Source organism: Felis catus, chromosome C2 (genome assembly GCF_018350175.1).
Source record: "Felis catus isolate Fca126 chromosome C2, F.catus_Fca126_mat1.0, whole genome shotgun sequence".
NCBI lineage: Eukaryota > Metazoa > Chordata > Mammalia > Carnivora > Felidae > Felis > Felis catus.
Window position 1 is genome coordinate 106,076,791 of NC_058376.1, and position 16,764 is coordinate 106,093,554.

The 16,764-nt window shown below is 38.7% G+C and overlaps 1 protein-coding gene across 1 annotated transcript in view; it reads right to left on the reverse strand.

The window, feature by feature from the left end:
- GFM1 (G elongation factor mitochondrial 1) overlaps positions 1 to 9,403 on the reverse strand; it is a 45,957-nt gene extending 36,554 nt beyond the window's left edge. The window contains exons 1-5 of the mRNA XM_003991950.5: positions 9,173 to 9,403; positions 7,783 to 7,935; positions 6,105 to 6,237; positions 5,463 to 5,667; positions 2,931 to 3,047 (exon numbers count right to left, since the gene is read on the reverse strand). Coding sequence (XP_003991999.2) covers positions 2,931 to 3,047; positions 5,463 to 5,667; positions 6,105 to 6,237; positions 7,783 to 7,935; positions 9,173 to 9,262 — 698 coding nt within the window. The 5' untranslated portion in view covers positions 9,263 to 9,403. The remainder of the gene's footprint in view (positions 1 to 2,930; positions 3,048 to 5,462; positions 5,668 to 6,104; positions 6,238 to 7,782; positions 7,936 to 9,172) is intronic.
- Positions 9,404 to 16,764: the final 7,361 nt, after the last annotated feature.

Below are 16,764 nucleotides of genomic sequence, written 5' to 3' on the forward strand. Positions count from 1 at the left end.
CTATTGGGACCTCATGAAGATAAAAAGCTTCTGCACAGCAAAGGAAACGATCAACAAAACTGAAAGGCAACCAACGGAATGGGAAAAGATATTTGCAAATGACATATTGGACAAGGGGCTAGTATCCAAAATCTATAAAGAGCTCACCAAACTCCACACCCGAAAAACAAATAATCCAGTGAAGAAATGGGCAGAAAACATGAATAGACACTTTTCTAAAGAAGACATCCAGATGGCCAACAGGCACATCAAAAGATGCTCAACATCGCTCCTCATCAGGGAAATACAAATCAAAACCACACTCAGATATCACCTCACTCCAGTCAGAGTGACTAAAATGAACAAATCAGGAGACTACAGATGCTGGAGAGCATGTGGAGAAATGGGAACCCTCTTGCACTGTTGGTGGGAATGCAAACTGGTGCAGCCACTCTGGAAAACAGTGTGGAGGTTCCTCAAAAAATTAAAAATAGATCTACCCTGTGACCCAGCAATAGCACTGCTAGGAATTTACCCAAGAGACACAGGAGTGCTGATGCATAGGGGCACTTGTACCCCAATGTTTACAGCAGCACTCTCAACAATAGCTAAATTATGGAAAGAGCCTAAATGTCCATCAACTGATGAATGGGTAAAGAAATTGTGGTTTATATACACAATGGAATACTACGTGGCAATGAGAAAGAATGAAATATGGCCTTTTGTAGCAACGTGGATAGAACTGGAGAGTGTGATGCTAAGTGAAATGAGCCATACAGAGAAAGACAGATACCATATGTTTTCACTCTTATGTGGATCCTGAGAAACTTAACAGAAACCCGTGGGGGAGGGGAAGGAGAAAAAAAAAAAAAAGAGGTTAAAGTAGGAGAGAGCCAAAGCATAAGAGACTCTTAAAAACTGAGAACTGAGGGTTGATGGGGGGTGGGGGGGGGGGTGGGTATTGAGGAGGGCACCTTTTGGGGTGAGCACTGGGTGTTGTATGGAAACCAATTTGACAATAAATTTCACATTAAAAAAAATAAATAAAATTAAATTAAAAAAATAAAAAGCACCAATGAAAAAGATGAACCCTAATGGCTAAATTTTTTTTAGATGAGAAAGAACTCTGATATATTTGCATTAAAATGAAATGTAAAGACTAACTTTAAAATTTACACAAAGGTTGTACTACTAGTAAATGTAAGAGCCAAGATTCAAAGCCAATCTGACTCCAAAGCTCATATGACTCTTGAAAATTCTATTAACCAAATTAACCAGAACATCGTAGTCACTAGCAAGCAGGAATAGAGACCTCTCTTCCTTTCTATTAACAAACCCAATTACAGAATATTAACACAGAATACATTAATTTACAGTAAAAAAAAGGTTAGTAAATATGACAAACTCTTCAACCTTTACCCCAGGTTCTCCATTCCTCTAGGGGCTGAATAGGTAAGACTCACAAATAAAATATACACAACTGAGAAATGGATATACTTGATGTTTAAAAACGTCAGTCTCAAAGACTTTCAAAGTATTTCTTTAAAAATGGAAACTAATTTCAAAAAAGTAAGCTTTTCAGAAAACATGTTCTTAAAAAAAATAAAAGAAGTCAACTGCAAATAGTTAGAATATAATTCTTACTATCCTAAAGAATGGTCTTCACAGCCTTCAGATCGTAATTTCATCCTTCCTGTCAAGCTCCCTGGTTCTTACTCTTTCGGGTCAGAATCATCTGTGGAGGGTTTTCAAAATTTACATACCCAGTGGTCTAGGGCTGGGAGAGGGTTCAGGTATGTTAAGAAATTTCATCTGTGGTGGGAGCATACAACAAAGTTTAAGAGCCTCTACTTTAGAAGACAAATGTGTGCCCTGGTAATTCTGGGAAAGTGGATTTATTCATTCATTTACAAATATTTTTTGAATACTTATTATGTACTAGGAAGTTCTAGGGCTGGGGACACAGCACTGAATAAACTTTATTAAAATATCTCTGTTCTCTTGACCTCACATCCTAAGAAATAGATGGTCACACAAAAAGTGAGAGGACCGCCTATATTCTTTCTCTGCCTACAAGACAGCTGATGAGGACAAATGATAGTTAACTGATCACAACACCCTTCACCCACCTGCCAGCCTAGCAATCCCAGTTTCACAGCAGAGAAGGAAAACTTCTCAGGAATTATGTTTGGAGAAACTGCCAGGCTACGGGGGGGGGGGGGGGGGGCGGCACTCCTCATAAGGAAGGGTAGTTTATGATTTCCCACATTGTCCAAAACAGTGCCACTCAAAGTGTGGTCTGTAGATCTACAATGGCAGCAGCACCTGGGAGCTTTCTAGAAATGCAAATTCCAGGCTCCACCCTAGATCTACTGAATAAGAATCTTCTGGAGGTGGATTGAGGAATGTGCTTTAACAACTTTCAGGTGATTTTTCTCAATGTCAAAGTTTGATAACCACTGGGAAATTACAGTGTTTTGCATGCAGAGGCCACTCAAAAGGTGACTGACGGACCAAGTACCAGGTCAAAAAATTACCAATTTGCTTCTTATATTATCCAAACCACATTTGTACTATTTTTAACTGCTTTTACATATTATCCTTTTATCTTTATAATCTCATAAAGTAGGTAGAGCACTTATGATCCATGTATTCTTCCCAGATTTTATCACAATACCCAGGACATAGCAGCTGCTCCATAAAACTCTGCAGAATGAATGAACAAAAATGAACAAGTAGAAAAAGAGATCTATTACTAGCTGGAGCTGAACGCCTCCTTTTATCATACCATGCATGTCACAACATGATACAAATTACCCAAAAAGTAACATACTCTCCCTTGAAATAAATACTAAGCAAAATGGGAAGCAACTAGGATTAAAGGCATTAAAACAAAGTCATTTTGAAGTATAGGCCTCCAGCCACATTTTAGTAACATATTTCTAACTTACCCAAAGTCTCCATCGAAGTAAATGGCTCGTTCCTCAATAAGATCTATTACACCTTTAAAATCACCCTCCAAACCAATGGGTATCTGCACAAATGCTGCATTATGACTCAGTTTAGACCTGAAAAATAAAAATACATAGTTTACTTCATTTTTTTCTCCCTAAATCCCTTTGAAACAACAAAAATACATCAATGGCAGATGTTGTGGAACTGGGAGGGAAGATATAAAACAGTTGGGAACAGCCAAACTCATCAAGCTCAGAAAGCCAAAACCCTATTTAGGCAACAAAAGAAGTCTAAAATAAGTGTCTTCCCATCAGACCCCCAGAATACTCTGGATTAAAAACAGAAGGGGGAAGAACAAGTCAATGGTGGTTGGGTCAGAAAATTAAAGCACAGTGGGAAGTGGGATCACCTTGCCCAACTCTCATTCTTAGACCAGCTGACTTTAGCAAGCAGACTATAGCTAGCTGAAGAGGAAATTCTTACAGGAGACCTCTGAGCGTGTGTGTTAAAAATAAGACACTCACCATTAGGTTGTACCCTTTTTTTGTTAATTTTTTTTTTTTTAATGTTTATTTATTTTTGAGACAGAGAGAGACACAGCATGAACGGGGGAGGGGCAGAGAGAGAGAGGGAGACACAGAATCGGAAGCAGGCTCCAGGCTCTGAGCCATCAACCCAGAGCCCGATGCAGGGCTCAAACTCGCGGACCACGAGATCGTGACCTGAGCTGAAGTCGGACGCTTAATGGACTGAGCCACCCAGGCGCCCCTAGGTTGTACCCTTTATCAGACACGATCACTGAAGGGATTCAGTAGCAGGAATTCTCACTCAAGAAGAAATACGCTCTAGCTACCATTGTTAAGTCTACACTCTAGGCTCCCATGTATAGCTATGGATAGGTAACTAAGAATCACCAAATATTTGAAGGTTACCAATAACTTAAAAGAGAGGTGTGAGCTCAAAAACCAGTACTAAATTCCAAGGAGAGAGTTACTAAAAGAAAAGAAAATGTAAAGACCTGAGAAGTAATCACCCCTATTAATAAAGATGTTGCGATAAAAGAGAAGGATTATGGAAATTAATTACACAATTGCAGAAAAAGAAAAACAACAGGCTAAATAACAGAAGGGACACACATGACTATCAGATTTATGATCTGGAAGACTGACCTCAAGAATCCTCTCATAACCCAATCCAAAATGAGAAGAGAAAAAGATGTAGGAGAATGTACGGTAGAAAAGTTAGTACATGGACACCGGAACCAGAAGAACAGATGTTAGAATTTCTAACATCTGTTTAATGAGAGATACAGAATGCAGATAAAAGGGAGTAGAGCAGAAAAAGAACCGCAGTAGTCAAACGCTAAAAGAGAATTTTCCTGGAATTCAGACAAAGACTTGGTGGAAACAGTCCATCTCTTGCCAAGCACAAGTAAAATAGAAGTAATAAGGACAAAAACTGAAAACACTTTGTTTTGCCAGGAAAATATTACAAATACCCAATAAAGAAGAATTTCATGTTCATATTCCCAAATACAATCACTTCCATCAGGCACACACAGCAATGCTGTCACTTGGAAGTTCCTCAATACCAATCTTGTCACCAGACACATCATTCTTTGTCTCTCTACTACTACAAACTTGACTGTCTATTTTCATCAGCTCTGCCATGTGAATTGTAGCTAGGAACTTGGCAGCTACATTTACACGTCCACAAAAAGTGCAAAGTGAAACTTCAACTCTTTTCAAAGGCTATGTGAAATATACAGTATTGGGCAAAAGGTACAATGCTACAACTACTACTAAGTTACACCTGCTACAGAAAGGAAGTGTTACTCTTGTCTTAGCAAATATGTTACCATATGAACCCAAGGGACTATATACCATACTATTTATGGATGTTAATTAAAATTCCTCATGTAAAGGTTAAAATAGGTGATGATTCTCTAGGTTTGTCTAAATATATAAAGTACTTTCAAAATCTACTCTAGATTACTTCTCTAATCACAGCAAAACAGTGAATTGCCAGATTGTTTTCTGAACTCACCTTAAACCTCCCTACAGTTTAAGTCATACTTTCCCCATTTTACAGAGAAGGCAGTTGATGAGATTACAACCACAAAACAAACTATTGACATCAATCTTTCTTTCTTTAAGTTTTTAAAAAATGTTTTATTTATTTTTGAGAAAGAGACAGAGTATAAGTGGGGGAGGGTCAGAGAGGAAGACACAGAATCTGAAGCAGGCCCCAGGCTTTGAGCCAGCACAGAGCTCAACACAGGGCTTGAACTCCTGAACCATGACCTGAGCTGAAGATCATGACCTGAGCTGAAGTCAGATGCTTAACTGACTGAGCCACCCAGGCACCCCTGACTTCAGTGTTTCTTTTACTAAGTGACTCACATAAATATATTTTTTAGAGAAAAAAAAATTAGGAATAAAGCTTAATGACACTGAATTAATTGTCCTTCTGGACGTAAACTTTCTTATCCAGATCATCCCAGCCCCTCCTGTTCTAAGGCTCAGTACCTCATTTGCTGCAGGGCCCTGGCTGGGTTGGAGCCCGTTCGGTCCAATTTGTTAATGAAAGTTAGAAATGGAACATTATAGCGCTTCATCTGACGATTAACAGTCATGGTCTGGCACTGCACCCCTCCAACAGCACAGAGAACAAGGACTGCACCATCCAACACTCTCAGGGCCCTTTCAACTTCTATTGTGAAGTCCACGTGTCCTAAATGAGACAAAGTGTGTGAGGTCTTAAAGAGCAGTATGAATTTTTATAACATGCACAATTATACGTTTTTATATCTCTGCTCAGGACATAAGCCTTCTAATTAAAATGTAGATTTTTTCAACCACCATACCATTTACTAACCATAAAGTCCAGGGACCCAACTCTTCAAAAAACTACTAGGGCACGGGGCACCTTTAAATCAGCTACAGCTTGTAACAAGCAAGAACCTTCCTGCTCACAGTTTATTTGTACTATTTTTCAAGGGAACCACATAAGGATGAAGTGCTCTAGGTCCCAAGTCAGATTTCTCTAACAGGAATTCACAGTCACACTTTTGAGTATTATTTGACACTCAAAAATGAGCTGGGTCATAATAAAGAACTAAATGTGCTTTTGTCAAAACAAGCTGCAATAAAACCAAGAATTCAACTCACCAGGAGTATCAATAATGTTGATATTGACATCTTTCCACATGGTATAGGTGGCTGCTGACTGAATCGTGATTCCTCTTTGTCTCTCTAGTTCCATGGAATCCATGACAGCACCAACTCCATCTTTACCTTTCACCTAAACACAAACACAGCAACTCAGATTTCCCTGTCCCTGCATCCCAAGGAGAGAAATCTTTACTGAGAAGGAACTAGAACACACACACGGTTAACTGATGCAATTTTCCGAGAAGGCTATCACCAAACCATGTCTTGTGAAATAGAAGAGTGATTCCAGGTTTTGCCCTCTATTTACCACCTCTCTTTTCATTGTTATTCTCAGCACTACTAACGTAGAGCAATCACCTCAGTCTTAGAGCCAACCTTGTTTCCTTCACACTGTTCCTGCCCACCAGGCTTGTGGTAGTCCATGAGCAGAAGTTCAGAGAACAGATTTTTCCCTGCTCTACTACATGTGGATTTTGAGTCCTAGGTGGGAAGGATTCAGCTTTCCACATACTTGTGATTTAACAAGATGAGATTCCTCTGAAGAAATGGAAAGTTATTCAATGTTACGGTCATTTCTTCAGGAGACTTTAAAGTTACAAAAAATCGTTTTCTTTTCTTTTCTTTTCCCCTCTCTCTCAGTAGTGTATCTGTCTGCCCACCATCAGGTCACAGCTGAGGTGGGGCCTGACCACGCCTCCAGATCCAAATGTGGATTCTATGCCCAAGGCAGCAGGTGAGCCTGGGCACACCAGGGGAAGTGCTGTTGGGCTGCCAGCACTTTGAGAAGTCCCAAGGGCCACCCTCCCCCCCACCCCCAAGCCCCAAGTCCCACTCATTGGCAGGTGGGAGGGGAGCTGCATCCCAAGTGTGGGGGCACAGGCCTCATCCTCACAGCAGGCAGGCAGAAAGCACAAGGGGGCCCCTGCCTCACAAAGGGCATTTATGGAAACGAGGGGGGTGGGGGCTGGTGCAGAGTCTTCCCGATGCAGCTATGAGTTGCAGGGCTCGGACACAGTGTTCCAGGAGTCCATGTGGTGGCAATGCACTTCTGCTCCCAACTGTCCAGGGAGCCCCTGGCTCCCAGATGCACTTGTCCTGCATCCTCCACAGCGGCTCCTGGGCCATAGCCACAGCAACCTGCACCTTCACCTGCTCCATGCTGAGCCCCGGGTCCAGTTTGCCACCGCTGGACTCCCTAAATCTGAGCCCAAAGCACTCACCACTGCTCCACAAAATCCAAAAAAAATTTTTTTTGACAAGTGTATTTTGTAACTATAAACATCATACTACATACAGTTTTAAAGTGTTTTTCCACTTTATAAACATCTCTCCATAACATTAAAAATTATGTAAATACTACTTTAACAGCGGCTTAATACATCACATGACTTTTTAATTGAAGTATAATTAACGATGTTACATTAGTTGCAGGTGTAGACTTAACATTCCTAAAAGACAATTTACTGAGAATCTACACAGTGATGGTCTCTAGGAGGATTCCTCACAACCACACTGCAAGCCAGTATGAACTATCCCGTTTGTGGCAGGTCTCTGACTAAAGGTCCACTGTTACCATTCATCTACTCTTTCAGGTTTTGTAATGTTTTTAAATCGTAACGACCAAACAATTAAAACCAAGCTCTCGCTAACCTGGAATCAACCATGAACCACATACCTCATGCATCTTTGCAATTCTGCCAGTGTAGTAAAGCACTCGTTCTGTTAATGTAGTTTTCCCCGAATCAATGTGAGCTGAGATTCCAATATTTCGTATCTTTTCATTAGGAATCACCCCTGATGAACACCATCGGCAGACTTTCCAATTAACCTGAAAAAATAAGAGAGCTTGTATCAATGCACTTTCTGTAAGAGATAACAATGGGCAATTAGAATTTGGTTGGTTGGTATCTTTCTACCAATGTATCTCAATGGACACCAAACATCATTTGAGATAGCTTGGAAAGGCAAGAGAAGGAATGAATGCCTCAATCTATGACTCTTGTAACCAAAGAAGAAACTACAAGAGAAGACAGAAGGGATACACACATTCTTAACAATAAATAAATCTGAAAAGATATACAGGTATCAAAGAAGTTAATTAATTAAATAAAAGGGGACAGATACTTTTCCAAATGTTACAGGTTTGAAATTATACGCTGGGGCTGATAAAACCAGAAAGACAATTTCCAACAAGTACTTTAATAAAAAATAGTTTTTAGTTTAAATTTTACTTTCATTTTTTCCCCCTTCTCCCTTACTGTAGTGTAGTCCACAGCTAGCAAGGATGTTTGCAGTCTCCAAGTAGCCCACGAAAAAATTTCCAATTCCTTCTGTACAGAAACAATCACTCTTTAAAAACTTTATTTTATTCTGGTGGGGGTGAGAGTAAGGGAGAATCCTGCATTTTATGGAATCAGGACACAATATAAGCCTCTATCTATAGGACTGCATATCCAAAATGTACTGCAGCACTTCTGAGGAAAGGAAAACAGGAGACCTTAGAAAAGGTGGGCAAATACTAAATGGTTTCTGGTGGACACTTAGACAAAATTCCATGAATATCAGCAAGGAAAGCAAACGATGTTTGCATAGTAGTAAAGGCTCAGGTCCTACCCAATCCTACTCCATTCTGCAACCTCCGCAAAAGACAGAAACGCAAAGAAAAGTACCGGGAGGTTTGAATGCCAAATCAAATAACCCAGCCCAAGGACACTGTGCAGTGAAAAGAGCACTAGATGATCAGTCAGAAGCCCGGAGTTCGAACCCTGAGCACACTAATTTTTCAGCTGGTCTGACCTTCACTCCAGTCACTTCTCTTTAAGGTATACCAAAAAGAGGCTTAACCATAATCGGTGGCCTTGTCCACTCTCCCAAGGTACTGAGACGCAGCTCACGAACGAGAACATGTGCAGGTACCGAAAGGCTTTTCAGCACTGAGGCACGACAGCTCCTTTCCGGAGCTGTCAGGAGGTCCCAGGGAAGAAATCACTGTTCCCTAGCCCTGGAGAACAGCAAAGTCCCGTCCGCAGTCCCTGGTTCGGTCTCGCCTCGCCGGGCTCTAGTACCTGCTTCCCCTGCCATCCCAGGCTGGCGGGGACCCGCGGGAGCGGCCCACGCCCCAGAGCCGCGGCGACGGCTGCTCCCAGCAACCTCATTGAGGCGAGCGCAGAACTGGTGTAAAGGTCCGGTGGCTCTGGGTCTGCTCAGCAACCAGCTCCACAACTGGAAGCTTTCAAAGTCACGCCGGCAATCAGCGCCGGCAGAGCGCATCCGGGGCGAAGGACGCTAGGGAGGCGAGAGGAAGGGAAAGAGAGGCTTCCGGACTTCAGCGCCTTCCAACACCTGGGCGCCCTCTGTAGACTTGGAAGAGAAAGTGTCGTCGCTTTGACCAGCTAACCAAACATTTGCATGCTCCCGGAAGGATGAAACCTTTTAAACATGGTTGTTTTGCGTATTCATTGTTGCTGTCATGTCTCTTGTGTAGGTTTGAAATTTTTCATAACTTCAAAAAAAATCTGAAATAGATTCCCCTCCATCAAAGTGCCTAGAAGGTCCTGCTTGAACAGCCCCACCAAGATAGCAATGTGGAGAAATGTTTGTAACAATTTTAAGTGGAAAAAAATGCAAAATTATTATCTATGTCATTACAAATACAAAAAAAAAAAAAAAATGACCTGTAAGACATGACCTGAAAAGAACGTGGAAAATTAACTATCAATTACAGGTGTTTGTTTTTTTTTTTTTTTCTCATTTCAAGTTCATTGTTTGATGTTAAATGGTAACATGTTCAGTACTTATGGAAGACCGCATCTTTGACGATTCCACTTGGATGTCTTAGGAGTATCTCGCACTCTGTATGTCTAAAACAGAGCTTCTGCTCTTCCTCCCAAAATCTTCTGCAGTCTTTATCTCGTGAATGGAAACTCCATTCGAGTTGCCCTGACCAAAAATGTTAGTCACTTCGACACCACTGACAGCTCTGGTGTAATCTGTCCGTTTATTCTATAAGCACCACCTTCAAAACTAGGTCTAGAACCTGACCTTGTCTCCCCACCTCTCAACACTGCCATCTCTCAACCGAATTGCTGTATAACAGATTTCCTAAAGGATCTCACTGCTTCTGCCCCAAGGCAGTTCAGTCTATTCTCAACACTGACTAGAGGGCTCCTTTTAAGCCAGACCATGTCATTTCTCTGATGAAAATACTCCAGTGAGTTCATTGTTCCTATTATCTCTACTTGTAGGTTCAAAATTTTTCATAATTAAAAACAAAAATCTGCAATGGTTTCCCCTTCCCCTCAGAGAAAGTGCTGCCAAGGGCCCTGCTTGAGCAGCCGGGCTAACATGGCGGTATTTCCCTTGCTGGTTTTGCTCCAGCCACATTGGCCTCCTTGCTGGTCCTCATATGACCAGACTTTGCTCTTCCCTAAATAGTGTGGTAGCTTTTTCCTTTATTTTCTTCTCTCTGTTCAAATAGCCTTATCAATGAGGTGTTCCGTAAGGAACTCTTCTAAAACAGAGGGCTCCTCCCTTACTGTCTTCCGATGCTGTTTCATTTTCCTTCCTTCCTATACCTGTTTATTGTCTGACTCTCCCAATGGGAATAAGTTCCATAAGCAGAGTGATTTGGTTTTGTTAATTGCTGTATCCCTTAGCATGTGTTAGGTGCTGCACAAGTATTTGTTAAATGAATGTGTGAATGAGAACAAATAAACAGAAATCAAATTACAAGAGCCAAGAAAAGAAAAACCAAAATCTCAATGATGAATTTCAAATTTACTTTTTGTAAATCATCCATGTATTAATTTGCAGTAAAGGATTTGTAAGCTGATTTGAGGAATAAATCCATTAACGTTGAACATAACTTTAAAACATTTTTTATGGACTTTCAAAAATTTAGTCTTTATAAACCTTTATATGTATTTGTTTAATATATAAATTAAATACATAATTATGAAAATTATAATAAAATTAAACTTTAATAGTTTAAGTAAAAATTCATACTCATTATCTTGTGTGTATACATATATATTCATTTTTCTGTAATTATTATACCAAATATACTTAATTAAGCATTTTTAACCAAAGTAATCAACTTTTCTCTACTCCAAAGAGAAAACTGAAAGGCAGAAAACCAAGAGCTGTCTAGCTAAATTTTTATGAGTACATATTATAGATTAAGTTTTAAAGTGGCAAAATACACATATACAATATCATCCAAAGCATTTCCACACTGTTAATTCATAGTCATTTTATAATGTATAATAAAATTGAAACTATCTCTAGTGACCAAAACCTTGTATCCATTTTTACTTAGAAATTGTCCAAGTTTCATCCAAGAATTAATTTAATTTTTTCTTAGGTCTGGAAAAGTTAACTGGGGATCTGAAAAATTACATTTTTAACTAACACATTCAGTCCTTATAATTGATAGTATTATCATAATCTTATAAGATTAAACCCCCCCTCCCCTTAGAAGACATCTGTGTTACAATTTTGTTTAAACATCATTTTATATTTTGTAATCTTAATGGAGTCAATGGTAACTTATACTTGACCCATAAGACCAATACAGGAAATTTGTAAAGTTGTTTTGGTTTTTTTTTTTGAGAGACACACACAGAGTATGAGTGGGGGGGGCGGGGTGGGGGGCAGCGAAAGAGGGAGACACAGAATCTGGAACAGGCTCTAGGCTCTGAGCTGTCAGCAAAGAGCCTGACCTGGGGCTTGAACTCAGGAACCGTGAGATCACGACCTGAGCTGAAGTTGGAACCTTAACCAACTGAGCCACCCAGGTGCCCCAGAAATTTGTAAACTTTAAATGAGAAGTTCAACCTTAGTTTTATATAAACTAGGAGATTTTATTAGCATTAATTTTATATAATAAAAACTGGAAGAAGACATATAGTTGACTTTAAATAGCCATTCATTCACCCAGATCCATCCACTTATCAGAAATATTTCATAAAGCTTTTTAAAAAAAACATTTTATAAACTTTATATTCATAATCATTAAATCATATTTAAATCTTTCTCAATGTTTAGTTAGTTTTGAGACAGAGATAGAACATGAATGGGGGAGGGTCAGAGAGAGAGGGAGACAGAGAATCTGAAGCAGGCTCCAGGCTCCAAGCTGTCAGCACAGAGCCCAACGTGGGGATCAAACTCACGGACCGTGAGATCATGACATGAGCTGACGTCGGAGGCTTAACCAACTGAGCTACCAAGGCACCCCTCATTAAATCATATTTAAAAGCTCCTCTTTTATCTTTAATCATACTAACAAAATATATTTAACAAAAGCTATTACTTACACTGTCCATATTTTTATGCAAAAGCAGCACAAATAGTTTATTAGCTTTTTTCTCTTAGACATTTTAGATTGTTTATTTGGAGTAGATATTCCTAGATTGCACATATGACAAAATGATTTTTTTTTAATTCATCTTTAAAAATTTTCAAGTGGGAGGAAAAAATAGGGAGAGAAGCAGAAAAAATGGTGAGCCAGATGGCATACTAAAAATTTTGAGTTTGAGGGGCACCTGGCTGACTCAGCGGTAGAGCAAGCAACTCTTGAGCTTGGGGTTGTAGGTTTGAGCCCTACATTGGGTGTAGAGATTACTTTAAAAAATTAAAAATCTTTTAAAAAATGTGAGGTTTGATGAGGTTTTTTGGGGGTGACAGACGGATTCGTGGGGTCCAGAGCTGACAACCAAGAAAGAATTCTTGAAGACATCTTTGGTGCAAAAAGATGATTTTATTTAAAGCATGGGGACAGGTCCCTTGGGCAGAAAGAGCTGCCCTGGGACCATGAAGAGAGACTGGTTTTATACTATGGAGTTGGGGGGAGGTAAAGTCCAGGGGAAGTTTCCAGTGAGATTTTCATCTGCTAAAGAAAACTCACAGGATACTGGAGGCCTAGCTATTGTCAAGCTCAGGTTGTTTTCCCTCTAGCAAAGCAGTATCACACATATCCCACCTGGGGATAGGGGTGGGGTGTTTGCAGACTGTCAGCTTGCCTTATGCTCTCTCATCAAGGTTGAACAATAATCTATTGGTATTAGGCAGTGGCCAAACAGGAAGTGGTTAGAAGGTCTCCACTAATTAGAGCTAAGGGAGACTTATAGAGAAGAGGCAAATTATTTATATTATTTATATATTATTTATTCATATTTATATTATTATTTATTTATATTTATTATTTATAAAGCAATTATTTGTTTGGCTGTAGTTTAACTGGTCGCCTTATATGGGAAAGCCTAGTTGGCTATGATTAGATGTCTTTAGGTTTCAATTTCTTAACTTTGAGGCGTTATAGGTTTGTTCTGGTTTGCTTACATGTACTACTAAAGCATTAAAGCCTCAGTCTAATAGTTTCCTTGTTTAATTAATAATATAAATATGAAAGTATTCCTGTAAAAGCTAATTACTTTCCCTCTTCAATACAGGATAAAGTTTAAATATAAGCCATACAAAGCTCTGAAGTATGGAAATAAAAGATGGCCAGTTTCCTACATAAACAAAGTGGTCTCCTTTAGACAAATAACACAAAGGCTCTCCTGAGGTTTTGTTTCTTTGTTGTTTCTTTGATATTGTTCTTCAAGGTGCCTCTCAAGTGCAAGTCTTGTTTATTTCCAAGTTCCCCAGAATGGCCATTACAATTCTCTCCTAAATTACGCCAGGAGGTAGTACAAGTCTATTAGGTGACAAACCCATGAAAAACTGCCTGGTGTTCTATCAAATGTAAAACACTGCTATGTTTGTCTCAGGCTTTAACCCTAATGTTAAACCACATGACTACTGACCTGAGAAACATGGTTAGAAGGAAACATGGGTGGATAGAAGGTCTCTCCCAAAGCAAACTTCTCATGCAACTGACAAGACTGAGGAAAGTTTTCACAGACAAATAATATAAGATGGTGGGCAAGTAGAGGATAGGAGATGGTGTTTAAAGTCAAATTCACGAGAGGACACCAAAGTCTGATCAGAATCCCCAAACCCCAAGAGACAATAAGCATAACACTGGGGACTAAGAGATCATCAGAACGCGAATTTACTGCAAGATCCACGTAATCAGGGACAGAGGGTTCTCAAGAGGTCTCAGATATGAACATTACCAAATTGAAAGTCCTAATACACTGCAGTCAGGGTCTTGGTCACACTTCAGTAGAATTTCCAATTTGCCCTAGCCCAATCAGCCTAAGACCACTGTCTTGGTCCATTCAGGCTGCTACGATAAAAATATCATAAACAGTCGGGGTGCCCAGGTGGCTCGGTTCGTTGAGTGTCTGACTTCAGCTCAGGTCATGATCTCTCGCAGTTCACAAGTTCGAGCCCCATGTCAGGATCTGTGCTGACAGCACAGACAGAGCCCGGAGCCTGCTTCCAATTCTGTGTCTCCCTCTCTCTGCCCCTCTCCTGATGGCACTCGGTCTCTCTCTCTCTCTCAAAAACAAATAAACATTAAAAGAATACCATAAACAATATATTGGCTTATAGAAACAGAAATTAATAGAAAGGGAAAGGGAGCTCTCTGTAGTCTCTGTTATAAAAGCACTAATCCTATTCATGAGTCTGTACCCTCATGACTTAGTCACCTCCCCAAAGCAAGATCTCCAAATACCATCATATTGCCACATTTAGGGCACCATCTGATTCCAGTGTGCTCCTGCCCTGCCCTGTAATAAAGGATAATGGAGTCATGAAGGCAGAGTAATGAAAACCTATTACTGAGACTGCCAGGTACCAGGAAAAATTCTAATGTGGCAAGGAGCCTAAGTAAGCAACTTGGCCTTATTGTCAAGGCCACATTCACCGAATAGTTACTATCTTTCCATTCCCAAAAGATCCAGGGTTCCAGAAAGATCAATTGTCATCCCCAAAGAAAAAATAATATGAACTACAAGCTACAGACAGCCTTCCTTCCTATACTGGTTGGCCTCAGCAGTATATGGTAAAAATAATTCTGAAAAGAAGCGATTTCAGCATCATGTGAACATAAAGAATTGACATTTAATCTCCATATGTCACATATTTTTACAAGTGGCCCCTTATGAAGCACTGTGGCATAAGAAGAAATATATAATTTAATTTTTATTTACTCTCTATGGTAAACAAATTGGGGGGAAAAATAGCTATGGATGCTCTAATTGCTATATGATGTATAAAAGTTATACTGTTTTAATGTATTTATTAAAATGTGTTTTCATACTTGAATATAATGATTAAAGTTATCACCAATGTAAGATTTAGGCAGAAGGAGAATAATTACAGTGTCGAGTCTATTGGGATTTTGCTCTATCAACTGAATTTACGCAAAAGTGTTATTTCAAATTTATGCCTTATGACAACTTCCCAATATGTTATATTATTAGTACACTAAATTACGCATAACAGGAGAATGTTAACATCTTTAATACACACTCACTTTTTGTTATAAAAATGAATTGACATGTATGCATCTTATTTTGGTAACTAATTAAAAGTATGAAACACCCTGACTGATATAATACAGACAATCAGGAGAGCATAAGCACAATCACATAGGTCTACTTCCAAAGTTAAAAAAAACAAGATGCTAAGATTATGAAGTGATAGTGGATTTTCTGTTCTTTTTTTCCCCCCTTGAAACAGAACTTAAGAGTTAAGATTTTATATTCTCGTAAACTTCAAATCTAACTTCTATAAAAACAGATTAATGTTTGAATTCTAGAATAAAAGAGCTAAAGCTGAATTTTTAAATGGTATAAAAGAGAACAACTGATTTACTAAGTACCTTGCTCAAACACACAATCTCCTGTCTAAGAAATTTTGAGACAATCAATCATTCAAGTTTACAGAATACCAAATGCATTTTTCTAAATGTCACAAAAGGCTGAGTAGAGTTTCTCCAAGGACACTCCAACTTTAGAATGTTAACTGTGGAGACAGATTAAGCTGTTTGTAGGAAAGAAGAGCAGAAATATGCTACCTTAATAAGTTAAAGAGAAAGGTCAATATAAAGTCTGATGAATGTTAAAAATGTAATCTAGAACAAAAAAGAATATACTATAAAAGAAATTATAAGCCTAAAACTCATATATATTAGCAATTTTAAATCTCTTGAAATTCAGAATTGATTATTTTTCATGTAATTTATCAAAATAATAACTAATTTCTCATGAAACAGTACTAGGGTGCTTTGCTTTATTTTTTTTTTAAATCTTTAAGCTAGCTGGCTATATAACATAAAATTTGATTTAAATAATTTTATCTTTATTAACATCACTGTAGTATTGTTAGTGAAAACCAAGACTATTTTTTTTTACCATTTTACTTTCTTAAAATTAATACATATGACAAAACTAGTTCTAAATTCAATCTGGAACATATAAAAGAACACATAGCCAATAGGAAGATAACTGAGAAAGCAAAATCAGCTTTAAAAATCAGTATGTTTTAAAATAAAGAGTTTAATAAAAGTTTAGCAACTTACTTAAATTGTTGAAAATCAAAGTTTTATTCCTAAAGTAGGGACAATATAAAGCTAGCACTTCCAAGATCATTCAGATATCAGAAGAAAGTTGTTAAGTACAGTACTGATTTAACAAGGGATTGGTCTTATGTGTATTACCCAGCACCATTACTTTCTCTGTTAAAACAATCAAAACTAAACAAA